Source organism: Cygnus olor, chromosome 6 (assembly GCF_009769625.2).
Source record: "Cygnus olor isolate bCygOlo1 chromosome 6, bCygOlo1.pri.v2, whole genome shotgun sequence".
In the NCBI taxonomy this organism is placed as follows: domain Eukaryota; kingdom Metazoa; phylum Chordata; class Aves; order Anseriformes; family Anatidae; genus Cygnus; species Cygnus olor.
Genome location: NC_049174.1, coordinates 40,178,640 through 40,202,291, shown reverse-complemented (window position 1 = coordinate 40,202,291; position 23,652 = coordinate 40,178,640). Strand labels below are relative to the sequence as shown.

At 35.7% G+C, this 23,652-nt stretch overlaps 1 protein-coding gene across 14 annotated transcripts in view; it reads right to left on the bottom strand.

Moving 5' to 3' along the window:
• The window catches only part of PKP4 (plakophilin 4), a 90,019-nt gene that overhangs the window by 15,518 nt on the left and 50,849 nt on the right, over positions 1-23,652 (bottom strand). For 5 of the 14 annotated variants that reach the window (XM_040562567.1, XM_040562565.1, XM_040562564.1 and 2 more), the window contains exons 5-11: positions 21,535-21,666; positions 21,186-21,376; positions 19,900-20,458; positions 17,623-17,814; positions 15,834-16,092; positions 12,858-12,990; positions 8,499-8,712 (exon numbers count right to left, since the gene is read on the bottom strand). In XM_040562567.1, coding sequence (XP_040418501.1) covers positions 8,499-8,712; positions 12,858-12,990; positions 15,834-16,092; positions 17,623-17,814; positions 19,900-20,458; positions 21,186-21,376; positions 21,535-21,666 — 1,680 coding nt within the window. The remainder of the gene's footprint in view (positions 1-8,498; positions 8,713-12,857; positions 12,991-15,833; positions 16,093-17,622; positions 17,815-19,899; positions 20,459-21,185; positions 21,377-21,534; positions 21,667-23,652) is intronic. The other 9 variants (XM_040562569.1, XM_040562568.1, XM_040562577.1 and 6 more) reach the window with 4 other exon arrangements.

The following is a 23,652-nucleotide window of genomic DNA, read 5'->3' as shown; positions in this document are numbered from 1 at the left end:
GAGCTGGAATTTGTTGTGTGGTATTTTATGAAAGGTTCTTTTTTTATAGTAATTTTGTTGTGTCTTTTGAGTGACCCTCATCGATGTTTGTGCTGCATCACATTTGCACACTCAAAATAGGCTTAGGTTATTTAAGTTTACTTCAGTTATTACTTATCCTTCAGTTTCAACTTTACATAAAGCAAGCTATTTCTATACACATCAATTTCATTTCATAAAGCTGTGACTGTATATCCTCACTAAAGAACTTAATTGATAACTAACAGCGAGCAACCTAAATGCTTCACTGGCTTCTAGCTTTAAGTTTTTGAGGCCATACTTCATGCAGTTCTTGATTCAAACTAGAAATTAAATCTCAGATAAACCCCTCACTAGCCCCAGTTTTGGTTTCCCCCAAACATTTGCTCTTAAAGAAAATTATGTAAGATAAAAAGTTTATTTTGAGTCTCAGACAACTATTAGTTACCTAACACATATGGGAAAACATCATACTTGATTTTATGTGACCGAGTTTTGAAAATATTAATCGTAGAATGGCCTGGGTTGAAAAGGACTTTAAAGATCATCTAGTTTCAACCCCTCTGCTCTGGGCAGGGTTGCCAACCACTAGAGCAGGCTGCCCAGAGTCGCATCAAGCCTGGCCTTGAACGCCTCCAGGGATGGGGCATCCACAACCTCCCTGTGCAACCCGTTCCAGTGCCTCACCACCCTCTGAGTGAAAAACTTCCTCCTAATTTCCAACCTAAATCTCCCCTGTCTTAGTTTAAAACCATTCCCCCCTGTCCTATCACTACCAACACACATAAACAGGTGTTCCCCCTCCTGTTTATATGCTCCCTTCAATACTGGAAGGCCGCCATGAGGTCTCCCTAGAGCTTTCTCTTCTCCAAGCTAAACAAGCCCAGTTCCCTCAACCTTTCTGCACAGGAGAGGTGCTCCAGCCCTCTGATCATCTTAGTGGCCCTCCTCAGGGGCCACTAAGTGTCCTTACTTATAAATCATTACTTACTTACAAATAAGTACTTTTTAAAAATTATTATTACTTAAGTAATTATTACTATTACTTACTTACAAGTCATTACTTACTTACAAGTCACAAGGATTACAAGTCATCCTTACTGTATGGTTATTCAAATAAGATGTAAATCTCTCAGCTTTGCCAAGTGTAAGGCACTTACCTTACTTACTGGCTAACATACAGATTGTGAAAAAGCTGGAACAGCTGAGTACTGTTTGAAATACCAAGGAAACAGAAGATGATATACTACGTATCCAGGGATCATTGGACCAGTGCAGTCAGCTGCAGCAGACTCATAAGGGACACGGCATATCCACCCTGCCTTGCCTTCAGAGGAACAGTACAACTCAGATGCTTGCTAAGAAATCGGAAGGGAATTGCCAACATCATCTTTTCTTCATGTGTACACACTGGCACAGACTGAAAAGACTAAGTAAAGGACCTTCCCAAACTCTATCCATCCAAGAAGACTGTTAGACTTTGGCAAATATTAACTTTCCCATGAGAATTATCCTGGGATTGATCAAAGAGCAAATCACTAGAGCACCACTGAGTAACTTGTTAAAACTAGCCCAGAAGCTAACTCTTAAGAAGGTAGATTGATCAGATGATTAATAATTTATTATCCCTATGTTCATTATCTGAAGGCAAGAGCTCTCATCAGGGCATTCCATTTGATAATTTGGGAGCAGTTTTCAGCTATTTATTTTACAAACTAAAAATGTGTCTTATATAGGCTTTGAGTCTTCATTTTAATAACGGGAACAGTCTGATTATAGAATGTTTGTTTTTAAGAGATTTGGGACCAAATTTAGGTCTTATTAGAAATAAACCCTGAAGGGAAAGGCAGTTATAATTTGGGAAGTTTCCATTCAAACACAAGAAAGATGGTGGTGGGAGCTGGTACAATGCTGTATTAAGGCAAGGTATAAGATACTTCTAGTGTTACAGTAAAATTCTGTACGTCATTTAAATAAAGTGCCTTTTTATTTGTCATTGTTGTGAAGGTACATGGAAAAATATTTAACTGTTTTGATTGATTTTTCAACAGCTATTAGCTGCAAGTTTCATTATTCTGGGACACTGGTGAACATCCCATTCACAAATGATCCTGCGTAGCGAAAGGAGTGCTAAGTCTACTTACCTACCTAAACGGATCTCTACTGTCCCTAGCATCTCTGGGGTTGGAAGGAGAGGGACTTGTGCCGCTACTCATGTTACACTTTAGATTGTAATTCAACTGATTGCTTCAGCAGGCCTCGTGTTTCTTGCTTAGTCTGTGAACATACTACAAAACACAGAAGAAAAATCACAAGCCACTATTTGTGCTTGACATTCTCTTGATGTGAGGAAAACCTGAGAAAACTGGGCTTAAGTTCATGAGATCAGCACTACTAAGTATTGGGTAATTCTTAATGGAGGAAGGAAATCAGCAGTAACAGTACCAGGAAAAAAAAAATCAGAAAGCTTTGCAGGAGAGTTTAAAATGCCATATGAAAAAGCTTCTGTAGTTCTAATGAAATGGGAGGCTTTTTGTTTTCCCTTTTTGAAAAGGGATTGTCTGCTCTATTTTTGCAGCCTGTAATTCTGATCCTTGCAGCTCTCAGTGATGACTGTGCTAAATTTACATTTCTTAAACATCATCCAAAATAATCCTACTCAGGAAATGAAAATATGTAGTCTGATAAAGTTGAGAACCTTATCTACATGAAAATCAAATCCTGTTGCATGTACAGATCACAGAAATACTGAAAAAAATCCCGAATTTTCATGAATTTCCACAAGATACTTTCAACTGGGGAGAAATTATTTTTGAAGAACCGTCCTTTCAACACACCAAATATTAACAGTGTGTCTCTATATGCTGCTTGCTGCACATAATGCTCTTGGGTGGAATGCATGCAAGCAAAGTATGTGTAGAAAGATGGACCTGTGATTAGCAGAAGACTATTAAACTGGGCTCAAGAGAGTATTACTGACACTCATGACCTAGCAACAGCTGTGAAATGGCTCACTTGGTGCTGTAATGTATGGGAGAGAGTGTACTAATTTAGACCTTCAAGGGTCAAGATTTGGGCTATAACCAGTTGTAGTAACAGAAGGAAAAAGAACAGATCAGTGTTCTTATAGCACATACCTTCTGTAATCTGAGTTTGGAAAGGTTGCATGCCCAAAGCTATTGTTCTTTGCAAATATTAGCAATCTATTAATTTCTATTTCAGTGCAAATTAAATCAACACTAACATTCACTTTTCCACTACACTGACATAAAAGAAGCATATCTTACGTTACTGTTAAAAGATATGCCTCTATGTCATACACCTTTCAAGAAAATTATATGGACAATTATTTCTGATACCTTGAGTATTCCTTCAGAAAAAAAATTAAAAAGAATCATTACTTTAGTCAATTTGATGTTCTCAATTGCAATTATGAATCCTGGCACAAGAGGTTATGTGACTATCCAGTATAAATTGATGGAAGCTCCCAGAGACTCAATATATGCTTATCAGTAATGAATCTAAGCCATCTCAGATGTGAAATTAATAATGCTACTGTTACATCACACATCAAGTAAGACTGAAACTGAGACTCAAAATATCCTGATATGAAAAAAAGAAACATTTTTCTATCTGAACTTTACAAATACAACAATGAAAGCACTAGAAGTAGTGTACATATTGGAGCAACACATTCCAGCATTCAAACTGATGGCCATCCATATAATTAAATCATATTTGAAACACCACTCTCAGGTTAATACATGCATTAATCCATCTCCTGCACTAGGGTATGGAAAAAGACTGGCATTGCAACAGCACAAGTGTAGGGCTTTTTCATTTACTTTCTCCACAAATGACTGTTAGCTGAAAGCATTCCCTTGGATGACATGGTAGCAATGCTTCTTAGCTAAGAGAACTCTATACATCGTAAATATCTCCTACCATCCCCTTGCCTTTTATATTTCCTTCTAAGGGAAAAATATTAAGACAATTGTATATGGACAGTTCTGATGTACAAAATCATAGAATCATAGAATGGTTTGTGTTAGAGGGGACCTTAAAGATCATTTAATTCAAACCCCAATCTTTTGATATTTATTCACAATCCTTCTGGACTTGGACCTGTGGCAGTATTTTCAGGTGACAAACCTGTCTTCTGCAATAGACAGCAATGAAGTTTCCAGCATAACTAAGCCCAACTTTCTCTCTGATTCAGTATCTATAGGTCACAGGTTCAGTGTTGAATTGGTTATATTACTGATGTCACTTCAGCAACTGTAATAGCATTTTAAAATAATTGCTCTGTCCAGAAAATTCCATATGCAGTAGCTCTTCAAAGCTTATTTTGTTACCTAATTCAGAGAATATGTGAAAGGCATGTGTTAAAGCTGCTATTTCATTAGGACTAGAGGACATCAATGCATAATGATGCCTGTGTCTCTCTAGTCTAGCATTAGCTGTTTAAAGTCAAGCTTGAGTCATGGTTAAGAAAAAAAAAGCTGCAGATGAAATTTCTGATTTGGAGACAGAAAACTGGTTTGGTCATTCCTATTTGAACAGCTTTGGCTTTTGAGGTGTTGGGCGGGGGGGCAACCTCAACTATTTGTGGGGCCCTGGAAATACCAGAGGCAAGGACTTTTGTTTTGACTCTGCAACCAGCCACATCTTTTTCACGTTTTATTTTGATTTTGAATCTTGGTGTTTTAATCCAGACTTTTAAGACCCCAGAAGAGTTTACTGCTATGAATTCCACTGCAGCTGCTCACACCAGGTAGTGTTAACCAAACAGGTAACAGAGTTCTTCAGCAGCTGCACTGGCTTCAAGGCCCACTGCTGAACATGGATGATCATATTCTTCTACCTCTGCAGTTTTTACACAGTTGACCACCAAGTACTTTTGATGGTATACAGAATAGAACAGAGGTAAATATTACAGTAACATGGAAGTTGTGAAAGTCAACAATATCCATTTCACAGAGTGCTTAGTTTGCAAACTTGTGCGGGACTTGCAGCTATTTCTGTACCTCCTGGAAAGTTACCTCAGGCTGCCTGGACTGCAGAACCTGAGGTCCCTTTTCCAAAGATACGCAAGCTACAATGCACAGTTGTCAACTATTGCAGGAATGCAATCTCTCAGAAGGATGACGCTGAATACAAAAGACCATGTTGCTGGACATAAAACAGCATTTCTAAACTGAACTGGCTGATGGCAGCACTAATTTGATGAAATATACACCATGAAGAATTGCCAGGACCATCAACAACAACCTCTTTCCCCTTTACGGACAGGCCATATAGACAGACCTTTACCATACAGCTAAGCTAGTGATCAGCTGCTGCTGGAATTCATGCTCATTCTTCCTTACTTCCAGCTATGAAATCCCACTGCTCCCCCAAGGTCAGTGCTGGTGCTTGCTTGACCTTTCAGGCTGAAAGCCTGACAGAAAACTAGCCACTGCGAAGAGTGGATCAGAAGTCTTTGGGGAGGGAATGGTTTACAGCACATCTCTGCTGGCGAAGGTCTGATGAAAATCAAAAAACTACTAGTAAGATAGGCATTTGATTCACTTTCTTTGGAAAACTTGCACTAAAGGAGAGCACCAATGTTTCTCAGATTTTAACAAATTCAAGGTCTGCGTCCTAGGGTCTCTTGATTGTAGACTCAATTATGAGAAATTGCACCTGGTTCCAAAGCATGTATATTTTGATTTTCTATCTCTTACACAGTTTTCTGCTGTTAACTTTTGCAAGACATGAGTTTCTGAGAGTCACAGATTAATTCCAGGCTGTACTGGCCTACTGCAAAGTAAAAACATACCCAGACAGAATAAATCAGTGCACATCCTTCATGTCACTTTCTAGGGAATGGAGCTCTTGCACACAATCAAGAAGGCCCCAACAATACTTCTGCTGCCTACTGCTGAAGTTGTGCTGGAACAAGAGAAATAGTAGCCTTGAGAAAGAGCTGGTGCTGAATATCTAATGAAATATGAGGCAATTAGCAAAAAGGAGTTGTTTCCCTTCTAAGGGCTCTCTGACAGCAGAGCACAGGAGAGCAAGGCTCCCATGCACCAGCAGCAATGGAAACTGCACGCAAATAGAGCAAGCTCAGTAAAGAGTTAACATGATCCAAAGCATTTCAAAGTCCAACTCAAAAAAAAAAGTATTTTTAAAAGTATTACTTCAATTTTGTGACTATGAAAAGTGATTTTGCACATTTTATTTTCAAAATAATCTATAGCCATTAAGAAGATAACTAGCCTTCCTTTTAAAATTCTCGTGTTTTTGTAATTATACTTTCTATAATTTTCATACATTTTTCTATTCAGCTTCCACTTCTTTCTCTCTATGTATAATTTCAATCTTGTCATTTCAGTTACTGTTAATTAAATACAGGCCCTGGTATTCCTACTGTTTTCTAACCCCTCAAAACATGCTTATGCACTTACCACCTCCCCCCTCTCTTACCCCTCTTTCTCAGCTTTTCAAAATTCAGATAGTTAATCTTCAGGATACGTTCCCAAATAATTTTAGGTTAAAACTTAATTTTGTCAAACAATTTCTCAGAAATCTTATATAAATGCATTGATGTGAAAAATATCTATATTGATTGTAAGGAATTTGTCATTATAATTTCACTTATCTGCAATAATGAAGTTTCATCGATCTAACTTCATATTAAGCTAAACCGGATGGATTTCACATGCAATGACACCAGATTCTTCTGTTATGTTTAAAAGACAATGGTTGTCTACTAATTGGTTCTTGTAATAATGAAGATACAATTAATTTGCTAAGAAAGAAAGACCACCCTCAGTAAAAAGCATTTTCCTTCAGAAAGAAATACTACAATGGAAAATCCATTTTTGATGAAAGTGGTGGAAAAGCTACAGCTGTAATGAATAATGCTAAATTTAAACTAGAAATCAGACGTACAATGTTTCTAGTGCTGTAGACTGATATTCATTTATCTGTATTTACATTATCTTAAACTGGGAACACAGTAACTGGGGTGTGGTTTGCTAGTTTGGTTCTGCCATAGCAGAGGTGCATGTATTTTTCTTCTAATTATTATTAAGCAAATAGTCATTGAATCTGTTATAATTCTTTATATTGCTATTTACAAAAAAGTCTGTTGTGGATTTTTATAAAGCAATCAGCATTGGTATACCTCTAGCAGAAGTCAATGCCACCAACGTAAGCGAAAACAATTTGGTCAAAACTTAAAATTTTACTGTAGTTGGATAAAAAAATAAAAATCTGTGCATTAAAAATTAAGTCAATTTCTAAAAAAGTCATCTTTAAATATCATTCACATTTGAAATTTCTTTTTACTTAGAGATGATGTGCTTTTTTTTTGAAAGGTAACAGTAGTGTTTGTTTGTTTTTTGTTTTGAGATATTAACTAAATACCCTCTATAATTAAGAATTTTACAATTTTACTTTGTCTTTATCTGTGGAACCATCCCTAACACCTTACAAGTACATGTAATTTGGATGCATAAAGCATAAATTCTGTAGAGCAGACAAAGCAGCTAATGTATAATTTTACTTTTAAATATTGCATTTACATAATTTTTCTTAAGGAAGAGACTTTACCCTGCTACAGAGAATAGAAAAGTTGCAGGTTATCTTAACATTTGTTTTTATATTTTAATTTAAGGAAAAAAGGCTGCATATGAATGATTTGGATACGGAGACCTTTTGCTACTTGATAGCTTTCCTAAGCAAGAAAACAACTTGGACAAGTTCCCAGAATAAGATCTCTCTTACTTTTAACTTGAAAACTCTTGTGCAGCTTTGCTTAGTATTTAAGTAAGTAGTTAAGCACATTAGCTTTGCAAAATCAAATGAGGGATCATTCAAGTCATTTATTATTTCTGTACTTTTTGCCTGCACTAAGTGCCAAGCAGGTTCATTGGATATAATCTAAATTTGCTACCTCACAATCAAGAGATGAGGGTGTACACACAGTCACTTGCATGACTCTACTAACAACCTGGGCACTGAAAGGCTTCCAAAATTTGTGTATTTCCACTTGTCTGTCTGCACTTTAAACACACACAAACAGTTTGGGTCCATCTTTTGAATTCTACAAGATCTTATTTAAAATTGTTCTCAGCATCTGATAAAAAAAGTCCTGTAATAAAATTAAGGTTAGGAGTAAATAAAGAAATATCGATTCAAAACATAGTTATGTATTTGGGGGAATCATACTGGGGAAAAATTTACCCTAAGTGGAACTTTGGTGCAATAACCTCTGGGTTCACTTCTCCCAGTAAACTTACACTTCTGTGCTACGATTTTAACTGTCAGTAACCAAATAAGTGGTTTCGCATTGACAAAATACTAATGCACAAATAAAAATCCAGACAATAGGCACAATTCCAGTCACTTACCAATTATTTCAAAGTCTCGCCCACTTCAGAAACATAGTCTGTATTACAGTTCTGCACTGGTCTATATTAAAAACTTACCTGTTACAAGCTCTTTTATTTCTGCATCAACAGATTTTCTTAGCAGTCGTAAAAGTGCAGGTATCCCACCAACATTCTTCATTGCTATTTTGTTTTCATCAGTAGACTTTCCATAAACAAGATTTCTCAGTGCACCACAAGCATTCTTCTGAACTTCCAGGACTCTGTGATCCAGGAGATCAACCAGGTGCTTGATTCCTCCTAGCCTACATACCTGAAAAATGGAACGATGGAAACATCAGCACCTGTTGATTTCATGCATTTCACTCTACAGATTTAGAAGACTTTTATTTTTATAAGAACAGTATATTCTATTCTACATCAAAATGAAATATTACTGGTAAATCTTAATAACTTCACTGTGATGCTGTAATGAAAATCTGTGAATCACTCACATCCTTGTAGAAAAAGTTGACAGACATTTTCAATCATTTGTTGTGTTCAGAGGATTGTTGCTGTTAAATTTCTGTTTCCCAGTAATTGAGCTTTTAAAGTAATTTCCTATAACTCAAAATATCTTTTTAGGGGATAGCATGAAGAGTTGCAAAGATTTAAATGCCAATTCTTACACTTAGTCACACAATAAATAAATTCAGTTTAAAATTAACATATGTGAAGTCCTGTGGGCATACCTGAAGTTCTTTGTAAAAGTCTACACTACAGTAGAAAAAACACTCTTAAAACAAACAGAAATATTTATATTGTTTGCTTTAAACAGCTTAGTTGTATTTATTCTTTATTTTAAAAATAAATTCTAACAGTCTTTTGAGATCTTATTTCTATGTAGTGTTTTTCTTTGTTCAAAATCAATTCCAGAAGTGATAAAAAGATTGAAATATTCCAGAATTCTGTAACATTTACTAAATTAAAAACCTTTTTAAAAGAGATAGCTAAGTAGCACTACTTTTAAGATTAACATTATTTTAAAAATCAACATCAAAGGGCTACTAAAATATTTTAACTGTTCTAAAAATATGAGATATTTTGCAATTATCTGAGCTATTGGATTGATCTATTATAACCTGGTATTATTTTTGCACAGCACAGTAGCTTTTATGCCATACTATCCACAGAATACACCTAATGAAGTTGGCACACAATCTCTTAATAAAACACATACCTGCAGCAGGTAAACTGCTGCTGCCTTAGAAGGAAGTCACAGGCAGAAAAGAAATAGGCCATCATGCCTAATACTTTGCTAATCCAGGATGTGGTTCTGGGCTGAACAATTACAAGAGATGTAAAACAACAGTCCTGGGAATTCTCTAGATCAGCATAAAAGTACTATGAAAATGCTCATTTTCTGTTCTAACCTGTATACTAATTAGTTTGGCAAGCCACAAGGCCATTTGATATATATTAACGTGTACCAGCTTTCAAGGATTTTTGGCTTTAGAAGTTCAATCTTACTGGCCATAACACAAGGCAAATAAAGTAACTCTCAGTGAAAAGAGATTTAGTCAAATCTTGCTAATTTGATGCTATCAAAAATAGCACCTTCTCTCTGTTACATTCTTAGAAAATGGCATTGGATATCAAATGCTTAATATCTTTATCTACACTCCTAAAAGCAAACATATTGAAGAGGCTTAAAACAAAACAACAAACAAACCAACAACTGAAATGCAAGTTGAATTGAAATCCAACAGTGTATGTGGTTTTTACCTGTCAAATCACATACGTAGAATAAAAGAAAGAAAATGAAAGACTGGTAACGTGTAAATTTTTTAGATCTCTGTTCAAAAAAAGACTATTTTTCAAAAGCAAACGTATTTACACACCTGTCTATCTACTGCACACATTAAAAAACCCAGACATACAAACCTTGGCATTCATCAATCATGCCAAGCCGCTATTGTAACCTGTACTGAAGGGCATACGGTGGGCTTAACGCTTGAAGTTATTCATCTGGCAAGACTTCTGTAGGTAGGAAGTCTGCAGTACCATGAACATTATCTTACAGTTTATTTATCTGATACAGACTACATGCAATATACTATAAAGTATTTTTACAGTGTCATTCCCTTTTAAGGCAAATAATTCCTATTTCTATGTTACTAAGTAATTTAAGTAAGAATTAACTATAATTTTCAGTTAAATTTTTCTCATTTGCCAACACAGCAGCACATCAAACATTACCTTTACACTACATGTCCATAATACAGACACAGGTTATGAATGACACAATAGCTGTATTATTTTTCCAATCTGTACTCAAAATTTGATGAGATACAGTTTTTATGTACATAATCCAAAAATAAAGCTGTAGCTGGAAAACCATTCTTAAGATTTTTATTTTACTGAGTCTTTAACTATCTTGAAATGTAGCAGCTGTTGCTTGTTTAAACAGGCATTTCCATTTATAAATTAAAAACCCAGACAAACAACAAAAACAGAACTCACAAAAAAGGTACATTCATGAACTAACAAACCAGTACTGAATATATTTATGGAAAAAACAAATTCAGACAGATATGCATTACATAGAAGTATAATTTATTCGTTCTATGTAGTTTCATAGTTAATTTAAATGGTAATTTTTTTTTCCCTGATAAACAGTATTTTAATGCTTACCTTCAGGTTTTAGCAATGCAAGCGTTTTAATTCATTTTGCCAGGCTTTTAATACTCTTAGTGGTCTAGCAAATTAGTCTGGTCTTTACCACAGCAATGAAGTAATAAATTTAAATAATTAACAAAACACAAAGTTAATGCAGTCTTCAAATAAGGCTTTACTGAACTTTGCATTAAAGAAATTATAATTCTTTCCTACTGCAAATACTCTCTCCTGCTGGCCTCTGCTTTGAAAGGGAACATTCTCCTCGTCAACTGCAGCTTCCCTATTGCTTCAGATACCATCGTGCTTTTAAAACATGCCATCCACCATCCGAACCCAGGATACAGCTTCTTAAGAGACTGAGAGCCAACTCATCAGAAAACGCTAACAAAAGCCTCATTTTCCCAAAAGCACACAAATATTCTTCCGTCCTATCATAGCCAGACAATTGTCCTATCATAGAATCATTCTGTCACAGAATTCTAAGAATTTCTAACAGCTGATTAATTCAAAGGAAATAACGGTGACAATAAATAAACCCTCTCTATTTGAGAAAGGGAAATTTTCTTTTTCAAAATTCCACACGCTAAATGGAAGGCAGGCAACATTTACAGCTGTCTCTCTGACTAACGTAATACCTTGTCTTTTCTAAATCAGAAGAATAATGTTTTCTTTGGATAAGGTTATATGAGCTTGAATATATGGTACCACACATCTATAATACCTGATGTCTCAAATATTTCCAGTGCTGAGGAGGACAAACAATTGAGACACTATTTCATACATAATATACAAGTTAACATCACACTATGTTTAAAATTTGGCATATTGCTTTTGTTTTGTTCACTTTTGAAAAGAAATATTAAGCCAGACATTTCATATTTTTTCATAATTCAATTTCATAACAAAATCGATTTTTCATAATGCAAAATGAAAAGAAAAAGTGAAGAAACACAAGATCTCATATAGATGAACATACACAGATAAATAATAACCCAAGAATTCTGAAATAAGCAGTCCTATCTCTTAAAAATAGCAAGACTACCTATAAATCTGCCTGCATCTGCTGACCATTGTGATCTTCACCAGAAGATCAAAACCACCATCTTTTAATCTACCCTTTAGTAACAGTGAGTAATGCTAAGTTAGCTTCTTGTAAAAGTTGCACCAACGTTCTATTAACATAAATAGTATTTATAATTAAAATAGCAGATAACACCCACATATGATACGAATGAAAAAGCAAACTCCTTCAGATAAATAGCTCATAGCTGCTCTGCAAAAAAAGCAGCTCGTGAAATGCAAACCGTTTCTGGAAATTTCAACAATAAGCTGAATTTTCACTCAGGTGTGTCCTTCCTTCACACCACATCAACATAAATACTATCCTCTGCATATTTCTAGGGTCGGATTTCTTTTCTTTGCTTGACAGTTCACTCATTCTCTGTGATGCCTTAAATTGTCTTGATCAAAAACAGTGGAAAGCCTTCAAGACTTCTTCAATCTCCAGTCATCAACAGGTTACATGTACACAAGGCTTCAAGAAACGTACTATGCACTTCTGCGAGACTATACAACTTGAATGTTAAATAATTTCACATAACTTCCATCACACACAGGGAAGGTGTGTGTGTAATTATACACATCTATGCACTTCAATATAAACATACATCTAGTATAAACAGAAATACAAAAAATCCAGAATAGCATGGTATGATGAAAAGACAAAAACAGAGATGAGAGGTTTAGTTGCTCTTCTAGCTTATAGTTTCCCCAGAAACAGAAACACACTCAGTACAGTACCTCTGTTTTTACTTTGTTATCTCCGAAGCACAGGTGCTGAAGGTAGGCGGCTGCATTCGCCTGAACCGATGGGAACTGGTGTTGAAGCATGTGAATGACTTCAGGCAGTTCTGGGTCTCGCCAAGCAAACTCCCTTCATTAGGTGAACACATTCAAGGGAAGACATTTGTTGTAAATGTATGCTTATTTACTAAGTGGAATTACTACAGCATCATAAGTGTTTTACAATTTGTTTTTGTTCTGGAGTATTGGGGACAGGAAGAAAAACAGGTATATTGGAATAGCTATGTCAGATCAACTTTTAATCTTCTTATTGGAAAAGGACACTTTATATTCTATGTTCTTCAATTAGTTTGTTTGTTGACAACACAAATACACACACCAAAATTATACTAACTCAAACACTGCAACCTATATGAATCTCCCAGAACTTCAATATGTAGTGCAACAGATACACATTTAACAATGCTGCTCAAGGGCATTTCTTCCATGCAGCATTTTTTCCCTGAATGTTCAGTGTTCTTCCTAGTCTCAAGCCAATTATACTTGAACGAAAGCTGTGCAGTGTCAAAAATTCATCGGGTACAATAAAATTGAAAAATTCTCAAACAATTTTCATCAAATCTCCTTCCTTAACCACCATTAGTTTGTGTACTCATATTCTTGAAAAGCCATTAAACATATCCATGCCCAATTCTCAGATTTAGAAAAATAGCCATTAATGTTTGTTGTGCCGTTTTCTTTCTGTAAAGGAAGGTTAAAAAAAAAAAAAGTAGTATTTAACTTTTCCTGTTCTCAAAAACCTAAGCAAATGAAATAACTGATGTTCCAAAAAGGGTATTCAGATAGCTATTCAAAGGCTAAAGTTAGCCTGGCGTGTTAGGTCTCCCCAGAATTCAATCACCAGTAAAGAAAAGTTCAGTTAGGGGTTTCCTTTGAACTGCTCAACAACTTACAGGTTTATTTCTCCCTACTAATGACAGAATAGAATAATTCAGTTGAAAGGGACCTATAAAGACCATCCAGTCTATCTGCCTGACCACTTCAGGGTTAGCAAAAATAAAAGCACGTTACTGAAGGCATCATCTAAATGCCTCTTGAACACTGGCAGGCATGGGGCATCAACCATCGAACACTAGGAAGCCTGTTCCCTCTCAGTAATGACTGGAAGACCTTGGGGAAAACTGCCTTTCTCAAAAAAACAGTAGCTTTCTGAATGCTCTCTGACTCCTATTCTAGAGCAACGCTTTCCAAAGCCTGGTCTCAGGATATAACACAGTAACTTAACTTCTGCAATGGTATGACATGCAAATTAGAGACTGAAACAGATTAAAATGTAAGGTACATCTATTCCACTGTGAAATCAAAAGATAAAGTGTATTAACAGTAAAAACTGAGTCAGAATTTCTTAAAAGTTCCTTGTTATGAATAGGAGCCATCTCTATTGTAAAGTCACTTTTAGAGTAACTTTTTGTAAGCCATGCCAGAAAAAGTCTGGCATGCAGCAGCATGCAGCTAGCAGATGTAACTTAGAGGTAAGATCATAGAATCATAGAATAGCTCGGGTTGGAAGGGACCTCATAGATCACCTAGTTCCAACCACTCTACCATGGGCAGGGATGCCACCCACTAGATCAGGTTGCCCAGGGCCTCGTCTGGTCTTGAACACCTCCAGGGATGAGGCATCCACAATCTGTGCCAGTGCCTCACCACCCTCCGAGTGAAGAATGTCCTCCTAACCTCCAATCTAAATCTCCCCTCTTTTACTTTAAAACCATTCCCCCTTCTCCTGTCGTTATCTGATTGAGTAAGAAGCGCTCTCCATCTTTTTTTTTTATAAGTCCCCTTTAAGTACTGAAAGGTTGCAATGAAGTCACCCCAGAGCCTTCTCTTCTTCAGGCTGAACAACCCCAGCTCTCTCAGCCTTTCCTCAAACTGAAGGAGACTGAAGGAAAGGGCCAAACTAGAAAAAAACTGAACTATGTTATAAGCTTTCTGTAACCCAGGAAGACAAAAGATTTCAGTGCAAGATTCTAGTCTGACTATAGGTATTAGCTATCTCTTTGCAAAGTTGATCTGTTGTCCTAATGTTTCTGTCTGAAAGACTTCTGAGAGATCACTGTAGTCCGTACCCATGTAGTCCATGTATGAGGTGTTCTGCGTTCAGTTGTTTCTAAACCACCAGAATGCATAATGCACTTTCACGACTAGGGAGGGTATAGTAACTGCCTCAATGAACTGGCAATCTGAGGACAGACTGGAATTTCTAGCAATCACTTACCCATACTGAAGACAAACATAGTACCATAAATCCCTCCAGGTTTGCATGGACTAGGTTTTGATATTCCCATGTTAAAACACAAGATTTCAATGAATGGAGTATCTAATGAATTGTAATGATAATATTACATTTGTCACATGCCCATGCTGTGTATATACATTTACAATTTCAAACCAGTAACTACATTAAAAAATATGAATGTGTATTTGCTTTGCAAAGCGGTACATTTATATAACGTTTTTAAACTTACATTAGTTTGAAATGTAAGCAGGCTGCTCTCGAAAAGTCATTTAAATAAATTAGGTACTTACTTTCTAATTTTCACAACCTGGCATTTTCCCATTCCCACAAAAAGAAAGCTTATTACAATATTACAAGTGGCTCTGTAAAGTTACTGAAAATATTTGGAATAATGCAGTCAATTCTCATCAAATTTGTAAGTACTTTTTATACGAACTCTTAAATGAAAATAAACATGGAAGAAAACTGCACAAAAGTCACTCTTCTTGCTGTAACAAAGTAGAATGATTTATTACTTTGGCTATTCAACAAAATCTTTATATCTAAATAAGTCATGGCCATTTAAACAATGTAAAACTGAAATATGGACAACAAAGGTGCCATATTTACTTAAGGAATGTATTAAACATCTTATTATGGCAAACACATGATTTTGAAAGCACAAATGGACTTGCCTGGGGTCTTTCTGAATGCTGTCTATGGATGGAGATCGTGTGGTCCCATCGTCAGCGGGCGTTGCATGCTGCAGCCTGTTATAACTGGACTCTGACAGTCGATACTGCATTGACCTGTAGGGTTCCGCATAGGTAGCTGTTGTGTTCAGAGCATAATTATTTCTTTGGTATGTGAGTGTGCTACGCTGACTGGATGATCTTTGCAGATTTCCAACTCCTAGTATAAAATCAGTATTAAAACAAACTAGGTAACAAATGTCTGTTGAAGAGAAGAGACAATATGTGTTTAAAAGTCTAAGCAAAAAAAATCAGTCTAAAAAAGGTGTACAGTGCTCAGTGTTAAAAGCTGCCGCCAGATGTAAGGGAATAATTACTCAACGTCCCAGGGAAGACAGAGAGGCTGGTTGCAGAAATAAAGGTTTGGTGAAATCAGGCTTATGCCCCAGCTTGCCTGAGTACTCAAAGAAAGAAATGCATCTTGTGCCATTAAGGAGAAATTAGGATGCAAAATGCTTTCAAGGTACATAATAAAATTTAATTACCAACAGTAACTTCAACTTGTCAACAGTACTAAAAATAAAAAGGAAAAACAATTAAACAAAAAATTATATAGTTTGTATTATATCTTACTTTTCCCAACTACACGTACATTTTCCCTGAAAAAAGCTAGTAAGTGATGATTTCAAAGTATTAAGATGATGGTTTCAAAAACAGGAACATGTAGCTTCCTGACTTAACAGAGCTGTTGTGGTAGCTTCTGTTCTTCCAAAGTAACCGATATTAGTAGACAAGTAAACAGAGAATTCAAGTTTCTAGTTATATTTCCTTATTGGCACAGACTGACAAACTTAATTTTTCTACTGTAGGTTGTAGAAGAGAAAGTAGGATAATTGCAAAAGCTGTTCATTTTCTTCATAGCCCTCTGTTGGATGCTCTCTGATAGTTTTATGTCTTTCTTACATTGTGGTACCCAAAACAGCACACAGCACTCAAGGTGAGGCCACAAAAATGCAGAGATGAGCGAAACAATCACTTCCCTCAACCGGCTATGAATGCTGTACGTGATGCACGCCACTTCTCTAAATATTTCCAGAGAGCTGCTTAGTTTAATCACTCTATTATTTCCAGAATTTTTAGAAATTACTCCAGTACACAAATCATTAATCAACGATTTCTCTTTACAGAAAATCAGTTCTAATACTAATCTAATGCCTATACACTCCATAATATGTCAGTAGGAATTCTACCAAACGTTATAGAAATATTTCAGTTTCACTTATGTTTTCAAATGCAGTATTTTAACATGATCCTCTGCTAGGAAGTAGGGCAAGAACGGTATTTTTACTGCGAAAGATGCAGTAGGTAGTTCAGGTGTGCAAGCTATCATGCTGTACTGATGAATTAAATAACAAAGCATGAGCTCAACTGGTAAGAGAACTGATGCATAGAGAATGCAAGAGGAATCAAAAACAATTTGTCATGAAATACTCTTTGCTTGGATGTACCTGCGTGCATGATATCTAACAAAATATTTTGAACCTGACCTTACACTGATATGTACCCCAAGTATTTCTTGAAAACATCACAAAAGCTTTTAAATTCCTACTGGTTATTTTAAGTCCTTCAAACTTAATTTCTATCTCTATTGATTTATAGTATATAGTTTTTTCATTTTCAATTGGAACTACGTATCTCCTATATGCCACAGGTCCCAGAGAAGCTCCACTAAGAAATCAAGCACGACTTTGGTACACAGCCCATGGAAGAGCTTTCTAAGCCCTTTACCTACCTGACCCTGTCCGATATAATGCTGACTGGGATCCCTGGTGAAGCTCAATTGTTCCATGATTTGGACTACGGTACACAGGACTGTAGTAAGTTCTGCCTTCATATATAGGGGTGATGTGCAAATCAGGAGATATAGCTGATCGTAATTCTTGTCCTAGTTGACTGTGTTGACTAGCATATGAACTCCTCAGGCCTGAAACCAAGAAGAGGTAAATATGTACATGGCCCATACCATTAAAAATAATAAACCAGCAATGGTTGTATCTTTCTTATTTTAGCCAAGAAAAAGCGTATAATAGTTACAGTTACAAAGATTTCTTCCTCAAACTTTTTTCCATTGTTAAATGATCCATACTGAAAGGTTCACTAACAAAGCTGCATTCCCTCGATAAAAAGTTTTCTCCATAATATGACAACTTTACGTTTTCCAACTCGTTCTTTTTGGTAGCATTTACGGTTAAAAGTCTAAAACATACTGAGTAAAAGCTAAGTCAGCACATGCAGTTCACAGAATTAGCACTGACAAGGTAAATTGTGAATCTGACAGAAATCCAGTTGTGAAAGTGGGTACAAGTGGGGTCATAATCTTGAAAATGAAATAATATATAGCAGTAAGAACAAAAGTGTTCTTGGTAGTGGCAGCAGAGATTTAAGCAGGTGGAGAAATGTTTTTTTATAAAAGTTTAAATAGATCATGATATATATCATCTATGTATATGTGTACATATACACACAGTTCTGCAGCAACTATATGAAACTCTCTTTTTTTTCCATCTTGTTTTTTAGCTGTCCATCTTGAGTTCTGTTTGTCTTACTTCTGCTGCATTTAACTTAATTTCCTCAGCAGCGGACTTCCTGCTACAGCTTTTTCAGTGCTAGATCCATCCTCTCCTCCAGCTTATGTAGCAGAGAAGAGTTTTGGATAAACTAAAGGCTGCAACAGTAATAACCTTTCCCCTGGATCCCAATTTCCTCTCAGAAAAGTGTTCAAATATAAATTTAAGATTTCAGATGTTGTCTTAAACTGTTCCCCTAAAGAAACATGAGAAGTAATTTACACCAGGAAAAAAAAGTTTTTTTGTAACAATAAGGGATGCTTACTTGGTTTGTAACATACAGCACACTAAAGTCATACCACTGCAACTTTCCGGTAGCAAATAGCTACAAAATAAGATGCTCTCTAAGCTTGACTACCACACTTACTAATTACTTTCCTAATATTAAAGATACATTAAACTTAAAACATCTGTTTCTGAATCACTGATTTACCCCAGTAACTTTTTTTTCCTAAACTGTATCAGTTCACTTGTTTAGACAAAATGATATTCTCAAACCCTGACATTTGTAAAATACCTTAAAAATATTTTAAGAGTACAGGTTTGCTGTTACATCACAAATTATGCAGTCCACTGGACTGAATCAATATTAACTACTAAATTGCCTTTCATGGCAAACTGATTTTTTCCCCTTTAGTAAACTGGTAGATTATTAAGCCTTGCAAATGAAAGCTGGGGAGAATACACTTTATTCCCTTTGCTGGAAAATAATATTTTGGGTTTGCGTGAAGCGTAATAGTTTAGAAGAAAAAACAGACATTGCAGTCTCTGCTCAAGAGAACATGCAGTCGTAACCGCAAGATCACCTTTGTCTGTGCTTCTTTAGGTGAAGGTCAGAACAAAAACAGCGACACACACAGAGCTTAAAACATGTAGTAACTGCATCTGATTAAGAACTGCCTCTCAGATGAATATATTCTACCTTTTAGGACTTCATTTTAAGACAATATTACAATGGTTACCCTATATTGTTACCCTCAAAGTTAACGTACTTTGAGATAACTTAGAATTATTAGGTAAAAAGACTAAAATTCAATGGTATTAAGTTACCTATTTTAACAAACTCATAGACATAAAACTAGTCTCAGCCTAGTATCTTTTACTGTGTATAATCTGCACATACATGTAAATATACTTTATCTTCAAAAATACTGAAATGCTCCTGTTTGGAAGACTCAGAATTTCACTTAGCCACGTAAATCTTAATACATACAATTTAATTTAATGCATGGCTAGCAATCTAGTAATTGGAGAGAAAGGTGATATTCACTGTGAACTTATGGTATTGATACATAGTGTTTGACATTAGTATTTACACAATCCACCACAATTATGTTCTACTGCTACAACATTTCATCCTTAGAACTACTACCACATTACTGGCTTTCTACAGTTTTAGGTTTGTAACAAGTTTTAAACTATGTCTTTACCTTTTTACTAACCTGTAAGGCTATCTGGACGTGGAGGGACCATTCTCTCATATATATCATACTGCTGTCCAAATTGTTCAATGTCATGAATCGTTCTTTGCAGTGTTGTTCCCAAATGCTGTGGAACTGCAGTCATGCCAGAACGCTTTGGGGAAGAAGATCCCAGCTGGGTTTGTGACGGAGAAGCGACTCTGGTTTGTACATCAGCGAGTGCAAGAGGAGAACCAACTCTCACTGATGTTTGGTATTGAGAAGTCCCGCCATTGGGATTTGCCGTCTGTCTAGATGTCATAGAACCAATCCGTCGCACTGCTACTGGGGAAGCAGGTCTCTGTGCAGCATATGGGGATGCTGCCCGCTGTACTGGCAGAGTAGTGGATGAATATGCATGAGAAGTAAGGGATTTTTGCTCAGCAACTGATGGAGAACCATACCCACTACCCAGAGATGTTCGCAGCGACCCCCTTGAAGGGGAAACACCTGTGCTGACCACATAAGAGGGAGACTGTGCTCTGGATGGGACTGAACTGACTCGTCTCATGGCTCGGTTGGTAGCAATATTTACTGAAGGCTGTTGAAAACAAAACCAAAACATTGATCAGTTTTATCGCATAGTAGATAATTTTCTCCTGTAAGACAGGGAATTCAACAAGAAATATACACAATTTAACAATATATACAAGCAGCTGAAGAATTGCTTTTATCCTTAAAGTCATTCCTTCAAGTTCCCCTGCACATAACTTTTTTTTCTAGACAGAATTTCTTCATATACAAAAGAAATTCCTCATTTCTATTTGTCTTTCTATGTTAATATGTACTAATGCTTTCTTTCCTCACCATTCTAATAAAAGAGTTACTACTTTGAAAATTCAGAAACAGTATTAAATTTTAGCATAAGCTAACAAAGCTTATTCAATAACTGTCTTAATATCATTCTGATTAATGAAAAAGGAGGGGGAAAAAGGCTAGAAACAGTACAAGGTACAGGAACACAAATACCATCTTTCTTTAAACACCATGTTTGCATATTTGCAAAATTTATAAGATTTTCACAAGCACCACAACTGAAACAATTATGAGTGATGCTTTGCTGATACTATACATCAGCAGTATACTCTGCACTCTGAAGTCTTCAGAAGTTTTTTTTTTAACTTCAGCTGTAAGCCATTTCCACTTTCTAATCAGTGAAGGTGTTAAGGCAAAAAAGGGTAGGTCCAGCTATACATTTATTGTCTTTAAAACTGTGTTATATACACAGGCAAAATAGACAAAAATAAGGCGTAGTATTTCGAGTGTACCTGGACTGAAGTCTGTCCTTCAGCTCGTGAGCTTCTCACCAAATGGTTATTAGTGGTTCCGATAAGGGAATGCTGTTGTCTGTTTTCTGATTTGTTCAAGTTTTGGCTGTTATGGAAACTGCTTACTTCCTGGTAACCACTGTCAGAATAAGAATTCATTTGTGTTGAACTTCTCGAGTTACCTACAGACCCTGTAGATATGAAGCCAACATAAGAATAAAAGTACTGCATAACAGTAGGAAAATAAAATAGTACAGAACATTGCTATTTGTTGCATTCATAACTATATTACATTTTAATACAGTCAATATAGAAATATATTCTAATATTTAAAATGCATACAACAGACCCTCACTTTCATGGAGAGATGTCTGTTCCGGTGAGTAAAGGTTCCCTTGTACTGGCTCTGTCGTAACGTGATAGGCATTGGTATGAATGCTCTCTGACACTGGGGGTTTGTTTACACTGGTGGTCGGAGGATCTGAAAGAATAAATTAGGATGATAAACGCACTACTTCATATGCAATTCTCCTGCAAACTCAATAATTCTCACACACACTACCAAAGAAGTTACTTCCAATGCAAATACAGTCTACTGGTAGACTGTAGGTCCCATCTACCAAACTAAAAGAACTTTCATATTCATGTCTGAGAATCTTATTTCATGATGTTTTGATATAGCTCTACAATTCTCAGTGTTTAGATGTGCTTTCCAACTTATTTTAATTAATATGTAATTGGCTACCTAGTAAATATACTTTGCAGAGTAGAAACATTATGGAACAGAGAATATTTGTCAATTGTCACCTATTATCTTGAGAACTTTGTTAATTAAAAGTTTGAGTTGAATTCCATCCTTATTTTTGTATCAGCAAAAGAAGTTGCTGCAAATGTTATGAATTCTTTATTTCATGTGTTACTATCCGAATGCTTACTTTTTTATCCACTCTTATGCTAACATCAGTTCTAAGAATATTAGCTGAAATTTACAGATAGCAAAGGAAAGCTTTCTCGTAAGAGAAAGCAAAGGAGACATCACAACAGTATTATGAAGAAAGGAAAAAGTTGTACAGTCTGCAATAACGTGGCTGTACAAATACAGACCCAGTACAAATATAAGGGCAAAGATGAGGACACCAAAGAGCAAACTGAATCAAAGTTATATTGACAGAAATATTCAATTGTTATTCAACTGTCATGATACACTTACACTGATGAAGAGGAGATGCAGTAGGAAATATGGATTACATCTGGAACACCAAATACATAAATTCTTACTGAAGTAATACATGAATGCAACTAGATGAGAAACCAAAAATAATATGCAAAGAAGCAATGGTCTAGTAAAAACTTCTGCAAATGTTTCATGCCAAAAGTTGTGAGCTGCAGACAGTGAATCCTGCTAAGTGCTCTTTGAAAATGAATATAACAGCATGTTACAAAACCAGGAGTGTGCAGACTTGATGCTAGTGATAGAGGAGGAAAATGGGAAAGTGGGCTGAAAAATTCTATAAAATCGCTAATGAAAACTCTCTACCTGATATAAAATCTAGTTGCACTCATGGAAAACAAACAAACAAACAAAAAAACACAGATAAGCTATTAGAAATTCTTTATTACGACTGTTATACAGTATGCTTCAAAATGGAATTCCAAAATATAGACAGAGTATTCCTACCTAAGAAGCCAAAAAAGAAATACTCTGATTTTTACCAATAGCTGGTAATAATAGCCGTACACAAAATGCTGGTGTCTCAATATTTGTGCAGTAATTGAACTTCCATACTAAAAATGTTACTTGTTAGTTGGTATTATGAAGAATGCTTGAACACTGTTCAAATATCAGATTTAAAAAATAAAATAAAATCAATGCATCTTACAAATACAGGCAGCCAGCATACTTAATTGGGACTAGCACATTCTTAGGTCAAAACCATCTAGTTTAATTTGACACTAAATCAATTAACTGCAATAGGAGTATTATGACCAAATTTAATTACGATTTAATAAGAAGTGTTATTACAGTTCATTAATTTCATCAAAAGTGTCCCTAGAAATGATATGGAGAACCAACACTGAAATAACTCTTCACAGCTCTTGTTACAGTAACTCGGTAACAGATCGTGATGGACATCAGTGGGTATTACATGTTCTTTAGACTGAAAGACTTGCAGGGACTGGAAGTAATTTAAATTACTTTATAATTATCTTCAACTTCAATATTTTAATCTTCAGTCTTTGTCATTTAAGTAACACAAGACTGTTATTTTGCTTACTGGCTATTACATAATATAAAATCAATTTCAAACCGACAAATAACCAATGTGGGGAGAAACACATAGGAAGAATAAAGTTCAATTGTTCAATGCCACACAGATGTTTCTAAGACAGAGATCTAAACTGAAATCTCACTTCCATCATACATTTGCCACCAAGCAAATGCTTTCATAGTGCTAAAAAAATAAAG